This window comes from Ranitomeya imitator, chromosome 3, assembly GCF_032444005.1.
Source record: "Ranitomeya imitator isolate aRanImi1 chromosome 3, aRanImi1.pri, whole genome shotgun sequence".
NCBI classification, from domain to species: domain Eukaryota; kingdom Metazoa; phylum Chordata; class Amphibia; order Anura; family Dendrobatidae; genus Ranitomeya; species Ranitomeya imitator.
Window position 1 is genome coordinate 304,151,339 of NC_091284.1, and position 14,136 is coordinate 304,165,474.

Genomic DNA, 14,136 nt, shown 5'->3' on the forward strand with positions numbered 1-14,136 from the left:
GCAGCACATAAGGATGGGGACGCAGGATGGAGCAGCACATAACAGGATGGGGACGCAGGATGGAGCAGCACATAACAGTATGGGGACGCAGGATGGAGCAGCACATAAGGATGGGGACGCAGGATGGAGCAGCACATAAGGATGGGGACGCAGGATGGAGCAGCACATAAGGATGGGGACGCAGGATGGAGCAGCACATAAGGATGGGGACGCAGGATGGAGCAGCACATAAGGATGGGGACGCAGGATGGAGCAGCACATAAGGATGGGGACGCAGGATGGAGCAGCACATAAGGATGGGGACGCAGGATGGAGCAGCACATAAGGATGGGGACGCAGGATGGAGCAGCACATAAGGATGGGGACGCAGGATGGGAGCAGCACATAAGGATGGGGACGCAGGATGGAGCAGCACATAAGGATGGGGACGCAGGATGGAGCAGCACATAAGGATGGGGACGCAGGATGGAGCAGCACATAAGGATGGGGACGCAGGATGGAGCAGCACATAAGGATGGGGACGCAGGATGGGAGCAGCACATAAGGATGGGGACGCAGGATGGAGCAGCACATAAGGATGGGGACGCAGGATGGGAGCAGCACATAAGGATGGGGACGCAGGATGGAGCAGCACATAAGGATGGGGACGCAGGATGCAGCATGAACACAAGGATGGGGACGCAGGATGCAGCATGAACATAAGGATGGGGACGCAGGATGCAGCATGAACATAAGGATGGGGACGCAGGATGCAGCAGCACATAAGGATGGGGACGCAGGATGCAGCATGAACATAAGGATGGGGACGCAGGATGGGAGCAGCACATAAGGATGGGGACGCAGGATGCAGCAGCACATAAGGATGGGGACGCAGGATGGAGCAGCACATAAGGATGGGGACGCAGGATGGAGCAGCACATAAGGATGGGGACGCAGGATGCAGCATGAACATAAGGATGGGGACGCAGGATGCAGCATGAACATAAGGATGGGGACGCAGGATGCAGCATGAACATAAGGATGGGGACGCAGGATGCAGCAGCACATAAGGATGGGGACGCAGGATGCAGCATGAACATAAGGATGGGGACGCAGGATGGGAGCAGCACATAAGGATGGGGACGCAGGATGCAGCAGCACATAAGGATGGGGACGCAGGATGGAGCAGCACATAAGGATGGGGACGCAGGATGGAGCAGCACATAAGGATGGGGACGCAGGATGCAGCATGAACATAAGGATGGGGACGCAGGATGCAGCATGAACATAAGGATGGGGACGCAGGATGCAGCATGAACATAAGGATGGGGACGCAGGATGCAGCAGCACATAAGGATGGGGACGCAGGATGCAGCAGTACATAAGGATGGGGACGCAGGATGCAGCAGCACATAAGGATGGGGACGCAGGCTGGAGCAGCACATAAGGATGGGGACGCAGGATGCAGCAGCACATAAGGATGGGGACGCAGGATGCAGCAGCACATAAGGATGGGGACGCAGGATGCAGCATGAACATAAGGATGGGGACGCAGGATGCAGCAGCACATAAGGATGGGGACGCAGGATGCAGCAGTACATAAGGATGGGGACGCAGGATGGAGCAGCACATAAGGATGGGGACGCAGGATGCAGCAGCACATAAGGATGGGGACGCAGGATGCAGCAGCACATAAGGATGGGGACGCAGGATGCAGCAGCACATAAGGATGGGGACGCAGGATGCAGCAGCACATAAGGATGGGGACGCAGGATGGAGCAGCACATAAGGATGGGGACGCAGGATGGGAGCAGCACATAAGGATGGGGACGCAGGATGGAGCAGCACATAAGGATGGGGACGCAGGATGCAGCAGCACATAAGGATGGGGACGCAGGATGCAGCAGCACATAAGGATGGGGACGCAGGATGGAGCAGCGCATAAGGATGGGGACGCAGGCTGGAGCAGCACATAAGGATGGGGACGCAGGATGCAGCAGCACATAAGGATGGGGACGCAGGATGCAGCAGCACATAAGGATGGGGACGCAGGATGCAGCATGAACATAAGGATGGGGACGCAGGATGCAGCAGCACATAAGGATGGGGACGCAGGATGCAGCAGTACATAAGGATGGGGACGCAGGATGCACCAGCACATAAGGATGGGGACGCAGGATGCAGCAGTACATAAGGATGGGGACGCAGGATGGAGCAGCACATAAGGATGGGGACGCAGGATGCAGCAGCACATAAGGATGGGGACGCAGGATGCAGCAGCACATAAGGATGGGGACGCAGGATGCAGCAGCACATAAGGATGGGGACGCAGGATGCAGCAGCACATAAGGATGGGGACGCAGGATGGAGCAGCACATAAGGATGGGGACGCAGGATGGGAGCAGCACATAAGGATGGGGACGCAGGATGGAGCAGCACATAAGGATGGGGACGCAGGATGCAGCAGCACATAAGGATGGGGACGCAGGATGCAGCAGCACATAAGGATGGGGACGCAGGATGCAGCAGCACATAAGGATGGGGACGCAGGATGGAGCAGCGCATGACAGGATGGGGACGCATGATGGAGCAGCGCATGACAGGATGGGGACGCAGGATGGAGCAGCACATGACAGGATGGGGACGCAGGATGGGAGCAGCGCATCACAGGATGGGGACGCAGGATGGGAGCAGCGCATGACAGGATGGGGACGCAGGATGGGAGCAGCGCATGACAGGAAGGGGAACGCAGGATGGAGCAGCACATGACAGGATGGGGACGCAGGATGGAGCAGCGCATGACAGGATGGGGACGCAGGATGGAGAAGCACATGACAGGATGGGGACGCAGGATGGAGCAGCGCATGACAGGATGGGGACGCAGGATGGAGCAGCACATACCAGGATGGAGACAATATACCAATATAAATGCTCGCCACCCGGGCGTAGAACGGGTTCAATAGCTAGTTAACTATAATCCTCCAGGCAGGATCAGGCTTTCAGTCATAGCTCAGTACATAGTGAGCAGCACCTGTAACCAAGCCCTGGCACAGATTGTACTGATGAACGGCAGTGCTGCCTGTCCGTCTTGGGGGCATAGGCTTCAGACTGCTATTAACCTGCACATTAACAACATATCAGCAGGGTAATAGTGTTTTTTTTTTTTACATGAAAGGTTACTTTTAACAATGACTGAAAATCACAGTTGCACAACAAAATACTTCACCTGCAAGAAACTACAATGTTACCACACAAATATAGATTTACCCATCAAAACAGACGCATGAATTACCAGGCCATCTCTGATGAGCATCACGATACTAAAATGAGTCAGTTATGGCTGAGGTTTTGTAATGTATCCTTCTTGTAATAAAAAGTCATAAATTTTGCGGGTTTTATTAACATCAATCTTTATAAGTGCTCGTGCTTGTGCCAGCCGTAAGCTTCCCTGTTTGTTACACTCACTGACAAGGGCGGCCTTATACTCCAGATATGCGCCAGGAACCAATCTCACCATCTGACACAGCTGTAAAACAAAACAAATATTTAAGAAACTATTCTTGATTTGTATGTTGAGAGTAAAGGTTTTTTTTGCAACATATTTTTTCCTTCATCCTCATGTACATGGTAGTAGGATGGACTATGGAGTATAGTAAGAAGAAGCAGTGGCTTCTTTTCTCCAATCCTTATCCCATATTAAATAGACATTGTAAGGAAATGAAAAGAACACTAGGGGGCACCATAACAAGTATGCAGCAACAATAACTAGGCATGAGAACATTTATATTCATTTATTGGAGTTGAAGGATTGTTTGCAGCATCTAACAGTGGAATAAATATTTAAAGTGGTATTCCAATCTCCAAGATTCCCAATATGTAGTAGGTGTAATAATAATAATAATATTAGCAAAAGCTCCAATTAAAAAATGTATAGTTCTTATGATCAGCTATGTCGCTCATCATGTGCAGGGTACTGCAGCAGCTTAAGCATTCATGGTTATGATCACTAACAACTGTCGTTATATGAGTGGTCAAAACCATGCATACCTAAGCTACTGCAATACCCTGCACATAGCTGTTCATAAGAACTATACTATATTTCTAATTGGAGGCATTGGCTAATATTATTATTACACATACTACATATTGGGATATGATCTTGTAGATAGGAATACCCCTTTAATAATTAAAAAATAACTATTTTAATTATAAAACTATAATTCTATATCTAATTCCCTTAGACACTCAAGTTTTCATGACAACACACAAAAATACAATTATATTAAGATCAATATTATATTAACAAAATAATTCAAGCTCAACTGATCAAAACAATTTGTCATTGATCAGTCTTTGCATAAAAATTTGAGAAATTCAAGTCTAATAATTGAAATATGAATGGGGATGTTTATACAGATGGTAGAAAACTAGAAGGTAATATATTTGGTCTTGGCTCAGGATGCAAATCCTTCTCAAACTCCAAAAAGGTCTGAAGTACCGTATATACTCGAACATAAGCCGACCTGAGTATAAACCTAATTTTCCACAGAAAACGGGGTAAGCTTATTGACTCGAGTATAAGCCGGGTGTCTCCTCATTCCTGTCCTACTATGTGTGGCTTCCTCCGGTCTCCTAGTTGTATGCATGGCTCGGCGTCCTCCCCTTCTAAGCATGGCTCGCCGTCCTCCCCCTTCTATGCATGGCTCAGCGTCCTCCCCTTTATATGCATGGTTCAGCGTCCTCCCCCTTCTATGCATGGCTCAGCGTCCTCCCCCTTCTATGCATGGCTCAGCGTCCTCCCCTTTATATGCATGGTTCAGCGTCCTCCCCCTTCTATGCATGGCTCAGCGTCCTCCCCCTTCTATGCATGGCTCAGCGTCCTCCCCCTTCTATGCATGGCTCAGCGTCCTCCCCCTTCTATGCATGGCTCAGCATTCTCCCCCTTCTATGCATGGCTCAGCGTCCTCCCCTTTATATGCATGGCTCAGCGTCTTCCCCCTTCTATGCATGGCTCAGCGTCCTCCCCCTTCTATGCATGGCTCAGCGTCCTCCCCCTTCTATTCATGGCTCAGCGTCTTCCCTCTTCTATGCATGGCTCAGCGTCCTCCCCCTTCTATTCATGGCTCAGCGTCCTCCCCCTTCTATGCATGGCTCAGCGTCCTCCCCCTTCTATTCATGGCTCAGCGTCTTCCCTCTTCCATGCATGGCTCAGCGTCCTCCCCCTACTATGCATGGCTCGCCGTCCTCCCCCTTCTATGCATGGCTCAGCGTCCTCCCCTTTATATGCATGGTTCAGCGTCCTCCCCCTTCTATGCATGGCTCAGCGTCCTCCCCCTTCTATGCATGGCTCAGCGTCCTCCCCCTTCTATGCATGGCTCAGCATTCTCCCCCTTCTATGCATGGCTCAGCGTCCTCCCCTTTATATGCATGGCTCAGCGTCTTCCCCCTTCTATGCATGGCTCAGCGTCCTCCCCCTTCTATGCATGGCTCAGCGTCCTCCCCCTTCTATTCATGGCTCAGCGTCTTCCCCTTCTATGCATGGCTCAGCGTCTTCCCCTTCTATGCATGGCTCAGTGTCCTCCCCCTTCTATGCATGGCTCAGCGTCTTCCCCTTCTATGCATGGCTCAGCGTCCTCCCCTTTCTATGCATGGCTCAGCGTCCTCCCCCTTCTATGCATGGCTCAGCGTCTTCCCCTTCTATGCATGGCTCAGCGTCCTCCCCCTACTATGCAAGGCTCAGCGTCCTCCCCCTTCTATGCATGGCTCAGCAACTCCCCTTCCATGCATGGCTCAGTGTCCTCCCCCTTCTATGCATGGCTCAGCGTCTTCCCCTTCTAAGCATGGCTCAGCGTCCTCCCCCTTCTATGCATGGCTCAGCGTCCTCCCCTTTCTATGCATGGCTCAGCGTCTTCCCCCTTCTATGCATGGCTCAGTGTCTCCCCTTCTGTGCATGGCTCAGCGTCCCCCCCTTCTATGCATGGCTCAGCGTCTTCCCCTTCTATTCATGGCTCAGCGTCCTCCCCTTCAATGCATGGCTCAGCGTCTTCCCCTTCTATGCATGGCTCAGCGTCCTCCCCCTTCAATGCATGGCTGTGTCTTCCCCTTCTATGCATGGCTCAGCGTCCCCCCTTTTATGCATGGCTCAGTGTCCCCCCCTTCAATGCATGGCTCGTCTTCCCCTTCTAAGCATGGCTCAGCGTCCTCCCCCTTCAATGCATGGCTGTGTCTTCCCCTTCTATGCATGGCTCAGCGTCCCCCCTTTTATGCATGGCTCAGCGTCCCCCCCTTCTATGCATGGCTCAACGTCTTCCCCCTTCTATGCATGGCTCAGCGTCCTCCCCCTTCTATTCATGGCTCAGTGTCCTCCCCCTTCTATGCAAGGCTCAGCGTCTTCCCCTTCTATGCAAGGCTCAGCGTCCTCCCCCTTCTATGCATGGCTCAGCATCCTCCCCCTTCTATGCATGGCTCAGCATCCTCCCCCTTATATGCATGGCTCAGCGCCCTCCCCCTTCTAGGCATGGCTCAGCGTCCTCCCCCTTCTATGCTTGGCTCAGTGTCTTCCCCTTCTATGCATGGCTCAGCGTCTTCCCCTTCTATGCATGGCTCAGCGTCTTCCCCTTCTATGCATGGCTCAGCGTCCTCTCCCTTCTATGCATGGCTCAGCGTCCTCCCCCTTATATGCATGGGATGCAATCGTGAGTTGTTGGCTATGAAGTGGGCGTTTGAGGAGTGGCGACATTGGCTTGAGGGAGCTAAGCACCGTATTGTGGTCTTGACTGATCATAAGAATTTGATTTACCTCGAGTCTGCTAAACGGCTGAATCCTAGACAGGCTCGATGGTCCTTGTTTTTTTCCCGTTTGGATTTTGTGGTCTCGTACCTTCCGGGTTCTAAGAACATTAAGGCTGATGCCCTCTCTAGGAGTTTTTTGCCTGATTCTCCTGATGTCTTGGAACCGGTCGGTATTTTGAAAGAAGGGGTGGTCCTTTCTGCCATTTCCCCTGATTTACGATGGGTTGTTCAGGAATTTCAAGCTGATAAACCTGACCGCTGTCCTGTGGGGAAATTGTTTGTTCCTGACAGATGGACTAGTAGAGTGATTTCTGAGGTTCACTGTTCCGTGTTGGCTGGTCATCCTGGCATTTTTGGTACCAGAGACTTGGTTGGTAGGTCTTTTTGGTGGCCTTCTTTGTCGCGTGATGTGCGTTCTTTTGTGCAGTCCTGTGGGACTTGTGCGCGGGCCAAGCCTTGTTGTTCCCGTGCTAGTGGGTTGCTTTTGCCATTGCCGATCCCTGAGAGACCCTGGACGCATATTTCTATGGATTTTATTTCCGATCTCCCGGTTTCCCAGAGGATGTCTGTAATCTGGGTTGTTTGTGACCGGTTCTCTAAGATGGTTCATTTGGTGCCTTTGCCTAAATTGCCTTCCTCTTCGGATTTGGTTCCGTTATTTTTTCAGCATGTGGTCCGATTGCATGGTATTCCGGAGAATATTGTGTCCGACAGAGGTTCCCAGTTTGTTTCTAGGTTTTGGCAGGCCTTTTGTGCTAGGCTGGGCATTGATTTGTCTTTTTCTTCTGCGTTCCATCCTCAGACAAATGGTCAGACCGAGCGAACTAATCAGACTCTGGAGACGTATTTGAGATGCTTTGTGTCTGCTGATCAGGATGATTGGGTGGCTTTCTTGCCATTGGCCGAGTTTGCCCTTAATAATCGGGCTAGTTCAGCTACCTTGGTTTCGCCTTTCTTTTGTAATTTTGGTTTTCATCCTCGTTTTTCTTCTGGGCAGGTTGAGCCTTCTGACTGTCCTGGTGTGGATTCTGTGGTGGACAGGTTGTAGCAGATCTGCGCTCATGTGGTGGACAATTTGGTGTTGTCTCAAGAGGAGGCTCAACGTTTTCCTAATCGTCGTCGGTGTGTTGGTTCCCGGCTTCGGGTTGGGGATCTGGTCTGGTTGTCTTCCCGTCATGTTCCTATGAAGGTTTCTTCCCCTAAGTTTAAGCCTCGGTTTATTGGTCCTTATAGGATTTCTGAGATTATTAATCCGGTGTCTTTTCGACTGGCATTCCGGCCTCTTTTGCTATCCATAATGTCTTCCATAGATCTTTGTTGCGGAAATATGTGGAGCCCGTTGTTCCCTCTGTTGATCCTCCGGCCCCTGTGTTGGTTGATGGGGAGTTGGAATATGTTGTTGAGAAGATTTTGGATTCCTGTTTTTCGAGGCGGAAGCTTCAGTACCTTGTTAAATGGAAGGGTTATGGCCAGGAGGATAATTCTTGGGTTTTTGCCTCTGATGTCCATGCTGCTGATTTGGTTCGTGCCTTTCATCTGGCTCATCCTGATCGTCCTGGGGGCTCTGGTGAGGGTTCGGTGACCCCTCCTCAAGGGGGGGGGGGGTACTGTTGTGAATTCTGCTTTTGAGCTCCCTCTGGTGGTAGTAGATGGTAATGCAGTTGTTCCTGGGCTGCAGTCTTTGACAGGTGTATCTGCTAATTGCAGTTCTGACTGGGGTACTTAGGCTTGCAGGACTCATTAGTCCTTGCCAGTTGTCAATGTTTTTTGGGATATGATGGATCTCTTTCTGGCTTCTCCTGCTTGGTTGCCATTTCAGCAGAGATAAGTGTCTGTTTCTTTTTCTGTGGCACACAGGCTGTGTGCTAGTTTTTGATTGTATTCCTGCTCTGATTGTAGGATTCGCTGGAGTTGCAGATTTACGCTCCTACGTCTTTATTTAGATGGAGGAAGTTTTTGTATATTCTGCTGTGGATATTTTTGAAGGGTTTTAATACTGACCGCACAGAACTCTGTCCTATCCTGTCCTATTTTAGCTAGAGTGGCCTCTTGTGCTAAATCCTGTTTTTCTGCCTGTGTATGTTTTTTCCTCTCCGACTCACCGCCAATATTTGTGGGGGGCTGTCTATCCTTTGGGGTTCTGCTCTGAGGCAAGATAGTATTCCTATTTCCATCTTTAGGGGTATTTAGTCCTCCGGCTGTGACGAGGTGTCTAGGATTGGTTAGGTACACTCCACGGCTACTTCTAGTTGCGGTGTTAAGTTCAGGATTTGCGGTCAGTATAGTGACCACCTACTCCAGTGAAAGTTTTCATGCTGCTCCAAGGTCACCGGATCATAACAGTCCTCCCCATTCTATGCATGGCTCAGCGTCCATCCCCTTTATATACATGGCTCAGCATCTCCCCTTCTATGCATGGCTCAGTGTCCTCCCCTTTCTATGCATGGCTCAGAGTCCTCCCCTCCTATGCATGGCTCAGCGTCCTCTCCTGTCATACTCACCCTCATCGCGCGGTCTGGCACGTCCCTGCATCTCCGTTGTCTGGTGCCGGCAGCTCTCTTCTCCTCTGCTTAGCGGTCACGTGGTACTTCTCATTAAGGTAATGAATATGCATTCCACGCCTATGGGAGAGTTAAAGCGTACATATTCATTACCTTAATGAGCGGTACCACGTGACTGCTGAGCATAGAAGAGTTGAGCTGTTGGTACGCCGGACAACAGAGATGCGGGAATGTGCAGGACCGCGCGAGGAGGGCGAATATGATAGGGGAGGTATGATGTCAAAGCCTGCCGCTGATCATCTTCCCTCCCTTACCCCACCGACTTTCTGGGAAAGTGACTCGTGTACAAGGGGAGGGGGGAGGTTTTCAGCACAAAAAAAATTTGCTGAAAATCTTGGCTTATACACGAGTATATACGGTAATTTAATCCTCAAAAACAGCAGCATTCAGTTTACAAGTAGGCAAAAAAATTAAGAAGTTTTCATCAATCCACATCTACTGTAATATCAAAGTATATACCGTATATACTCGAGTATAAGCCGAGATTTTCAGCCCAAAATTTTGGGCTGAAAGTGCCCCTCTCGGCTTATACTCGAGTCAAGGTGGGTGGCAGGGTCGGCGGGTGAGGGCGCTGAGGCATACTTACCTAGTCCCAGCGATCCTCGCGCTGTCCCTGCCGTCCCACGGTCTTCTGTGCTGCAGCTTCTTCCCCTCTTCAGCAGTCACGTGGGACCGCTCATTACAGAAATGAATAAGCGGCTCCACCTCCCATAGGGGTGGAGCCGCCTATTCATTCCTCTAATCAGCGGTGCCGGTGACCGCTGATAGAGAAAGAAGCTGCGGCACCGAAGACCAGGCAGAGGGACAGCGCGAGGATCGCCAGGACTAGGTAAGTATAGCATATTCACCTGTCCTCGTTCCAGCCGCCGAGCGTCGCTCCATCTTCCCGGCCGGCGCCTCCATCTTCCCGGCGTCTGCGCTCTGACTGTTCAGGCAGAGGGCGCGATGACGCATATAGTGTGCGCGGCGCCCTCTGCCTGATCAGTCAGAGCAGAGACGCCGGGAAGATGGAGGCGCCGGAACGAGACGCCGGGAGCTGCAATCAAGGGAGGTGAGTATGTGTTTTTTTTTTTCTATTGCAGCAGCAGCAGCGGCGGCGGCAGAGATTTATGTGGAGCATCTATGGGGCCAGTGAACGGTGCAGAGCACCGTATATGGCACAGCTATGGGGCACAATGAACGGTGCAGAGCACCGTATATGGCACATCTATGGGGCACAGTGAACGGTGCAGAGCACCGTATATGGCACATCTATGGGGCACAGTGAACGGTGCAGAGCACCGTATATGGCACATCTATGGGGAACAGTGACCGGTGCAGAGCACCGTATATGACACATCTATGGGGCACAATGAACGGTGCAGAGCACCGTATATGGCACAGCTATGGGGAAATAATGATCTACTTTTATTTTTGAAATTCACCGGTAAATGCTGCATTTGCACCCTAGGCTTATACTCGAGTCAATAAGTTTTCCCAGTTTTTTGTGGCAAAATTAGGGGGGTCGGCTTATACTCAGGTCGGCTTATACTCGAGTATATACGGTATATATATATATATATATATATATATATATATAAGCTTCAATTTTACTCAGAATTAGTTGATGCAAAAATGAATATACTTCACATAAAAAATTACTACATCTATGCCTGATGAAGTAGTCTTGAAAGCTTGCAATCTTTTCTGTTAGCCATTAAAAGGTATTAACCACTGAGGACTCTCAATTCTAAATATTTTTCTAACACGGTACCAAGATATATATCTTTCCTGTACTACTGTACATCTAGTAATTTGTATGACCTCCACGATTTGCAAGGACAGCACCAAATCTTCTAGGCATGGAATAAACCACTGGATGAAGTTGGGTCAAAACGTGCGTCAGGGTCTGAGGTGGAGTCTGATGAGGTGACACACTTTTACTAAATATTAACTATGAAAATGCACAGATAAATACTCCACGATTAAAAACAATTAAAACCAAAATATCTGAAATAACATTCTAAAATCAATATAAACATATATATACGAAATAATACAATTTCTTTATTAGGTTTAGCGATTGCACTTTACGTTAAACTATTAGCACATATTGTACACAGTTTGTTTAATTACAAATTAATATTTTTGCATACATTTTTGCACATATTTCATCACTTTATGCATTTTGTACCGTGATGTCTAGACTTCAGGGATTATACTTGAGTGGACTGTATTCCACATAGATGTTTATATTGATCTCTGAAGGTCAGTGTTGCATATATTTTGGTTTTAATTGTTTTCAACTATGGAGTATTTTTGAATAAAATATACTTTGTACGTAGGTGTGCATATTGTACTTGTAATTAATGAGTGGAATGACTTATTATGACATATGTACATGCTCTTTACCCAAATATTTGTGCAATTTAGCTAGATTTAAACGCACTACATTATACCATTCTCTACAGTACTTTTATGTCTTCCATTTTTCCTATGCCATCTTGTATTTTTTTCATGGTAATGCTTTATATTTAATAGTACTGGGTTCTGAATCAGCCTCCCCCTGTTGTCTTGTGCTTTTATCAATATATATATTTTTAATTATCTACTAATAAAATATATGTTCGTCTCATATTGTTTAATAATTGAGTAATTCTTATGTGGATATGTGAATGAACAAGTTGACGACATATTGCAACCTTATCTTTTTCCATTTATGGAAGACATCTTTTAGAGCCTGGATGATGGATGGAGAATGATGCTCAACTTAAGAATTCCACACAGGTGCTTCAGTTGGGTTCAGATGAGGAGACAAACTGGGCATTGAATCACTTTCTCCCTGTTCTTTTTCAGAAATGCAACAGTGGCCATTGTCATGTTGGAAAAGGGTGTGTCTACCAAGGGCATGGAGTGATGTTAGCATCTTCTCTTTCATTAGAAAGTAATACATCTGTGAATTCATACGGTCAATGAACTGCAGCTACCTGACACCGGCAGCACTTATACAGCCCCACATAACAAAAGTGCTACTAGCACCAATGTTGCTCACTCACCTTTGTGACACCATACAGTTTTGAACTCATCAGTTTCAAAAACAATTACCTTTTTCTCATTACTCTGCAGTATAGAGTCTTAGTAATCTTCATATTTTTCAGCATCGGCCCTGGCAAATTGCAGGCGGGCTTTTTTTGGGCTTGGGCTTTAAAAGACGCTTCATGCATGGACGACAGCCATGCAGACGAATAGCATCCTCTGCAGTGTACGCCATATTGTGTCACAGGAAATAATCATTCCGGTTTGGCTTTTTACTTCTTTAGTTAACTGCAGTGAACTTGTGTATCGATTTTCTTCAACCCTTCTCATCATAAGACACTCCTATATAGGCTTTAACTTCCATAGTCGACCTGAACTACGGAAATGGTGAAATGGTTGCAAAACCATCTGTGTTATTTTTTTAATCACTTTAAATCATTTTTTTTTAAAATCACTTTTGCTACAGTTTTCAGATAAGTAAAGCTCTGCTGATATTCTTGTAGCCTTCACCTTTCTTGTGTAAATAAATACCGTATATACTCGAGTATAAGCCGAGATTTTCAGCCCAAATTTTTGGGCTGAAAGTGCCACTCTCGGCTTATACTCGAGTCAAGGTGGGTGGCAGGGTCGGCGGGTGAGGGGGTGAGGGCGCTGAGGACTACTTACCTGCTTCCAGCGATCCTGGCGCTCCCCCCGCCGTCCCACGGTCTTCGGTGCGGCAGTTCTTCCTCTATCAGCGGTCACGTGTGACCGCTCATTAGAGAAATGAATAGGCGGCTCCACCTCCCATAGGGGTGGAGCCGCCTATTCATTTCTCTAATCAGCGGTAACGGTGACCGCTGATAGAGGAAGAAGCTGCGGCACCGAAGACAGCTGTCCAGGAGAAGGAGCCGGACGCCAGGACCAGGTAAGTATCGCATAGTCACCTGTCCCCCCGTTCCAGCCGCCGCTCCATCTTCCCGGCGTCGCTCCGCTCTGACTGTTCAGGTCAGAGGGCGCGATGACGCATATAGTGTGCGCGGCGCCCTCTGCCTGATCAGTCAGTGCGCAGAGACGCCGGGACCGGACGCTGGGAGCTGCAAGCAAGAAAGGTGAGTATGTGTTTTTTTTTTTTTTTTTTACTGCAGCAGCAGTAGCAGCGACAATGGCACAGCTTTCTATGGGGAAATATGAACGGTGCAGAGCACTATATGGGGCACAGCTATAGGGCAATAATGAACGGTGCAGAGCACTATATGGGGCACAGCTATAGGGCAATAATGAACGGCGCAGAGCACTATATGGGGCAGAGCTATAGGGCAATAATGAACGGCGCAGAGCACTATATGGCACAGCTATGGGGAAATAATGAACGGTGCAGAGCACTATATGGGGCAATAATGAACAGTGCAGAGCACTATATGGCACAGCTATGGGGAAATAATGAACGGTGCAGAGCACTACATGGCACAGCTATGGGGAAATAATGAACGGTGCAGAGCACTATATGGCACGGCTATGGGGAAATAATGATCTATTTTTATTATTGAAATTCACCGGTAAATGCTGCATTTTCACCCTAGGCTTATACTCGAGTCAATAAGTTTTCCCAGTTTTTTGTGGCAAAATTAGGGGGGTCGGCTTATACTCGGGTCGGCTTATACTCGAGTATATACGGTAAATTTTTCTTTCTCAGGTCATGTCTTGACATTGCCAACAGCATGAAATGCGAAGGGTTTTACTTTGTTATATTTTCTTTTATAGTTTTTACAGTTATTTATAGTTTTGTTTTATCGTTTTTATAGTTGTT

The 14,136-nt window shown here is 48.5% G+C and overlaps 1 protein-coding gene across 3 annotated transcripts in view; it reads right to left on the minus strand.

The window, feature by feature from the left end:
• Positions 1 to 491: 491 nt before the first annotated feature.
• Positions 492 to 14,136, minus strand: part of TADA2A (transcriptional adaptor 2A) — a 306,061-nt gene continuing 292,416 nt past the window's right edge. For 2 of the 3 annotated variants that reach the window (XR_011319238.1, XM_069756579.1), the window contains exon 14: positions 3,369 to 3,505. Coding sequence is in view for 1 of the 3 variants with exons in the window: in XM_069756577.1 (XP_069612678.1) it covers positions 3,314 to 3,505 (192 nt within the window). In the remaining 2 variants the exon portion in view is untranslated. Of the gene's footprint in view, positions 3,506 to 14,136 lie in introns of all 3 variants that reach the window. The other variant, XM_069756577.1, reaches the window with a different exon arrangement.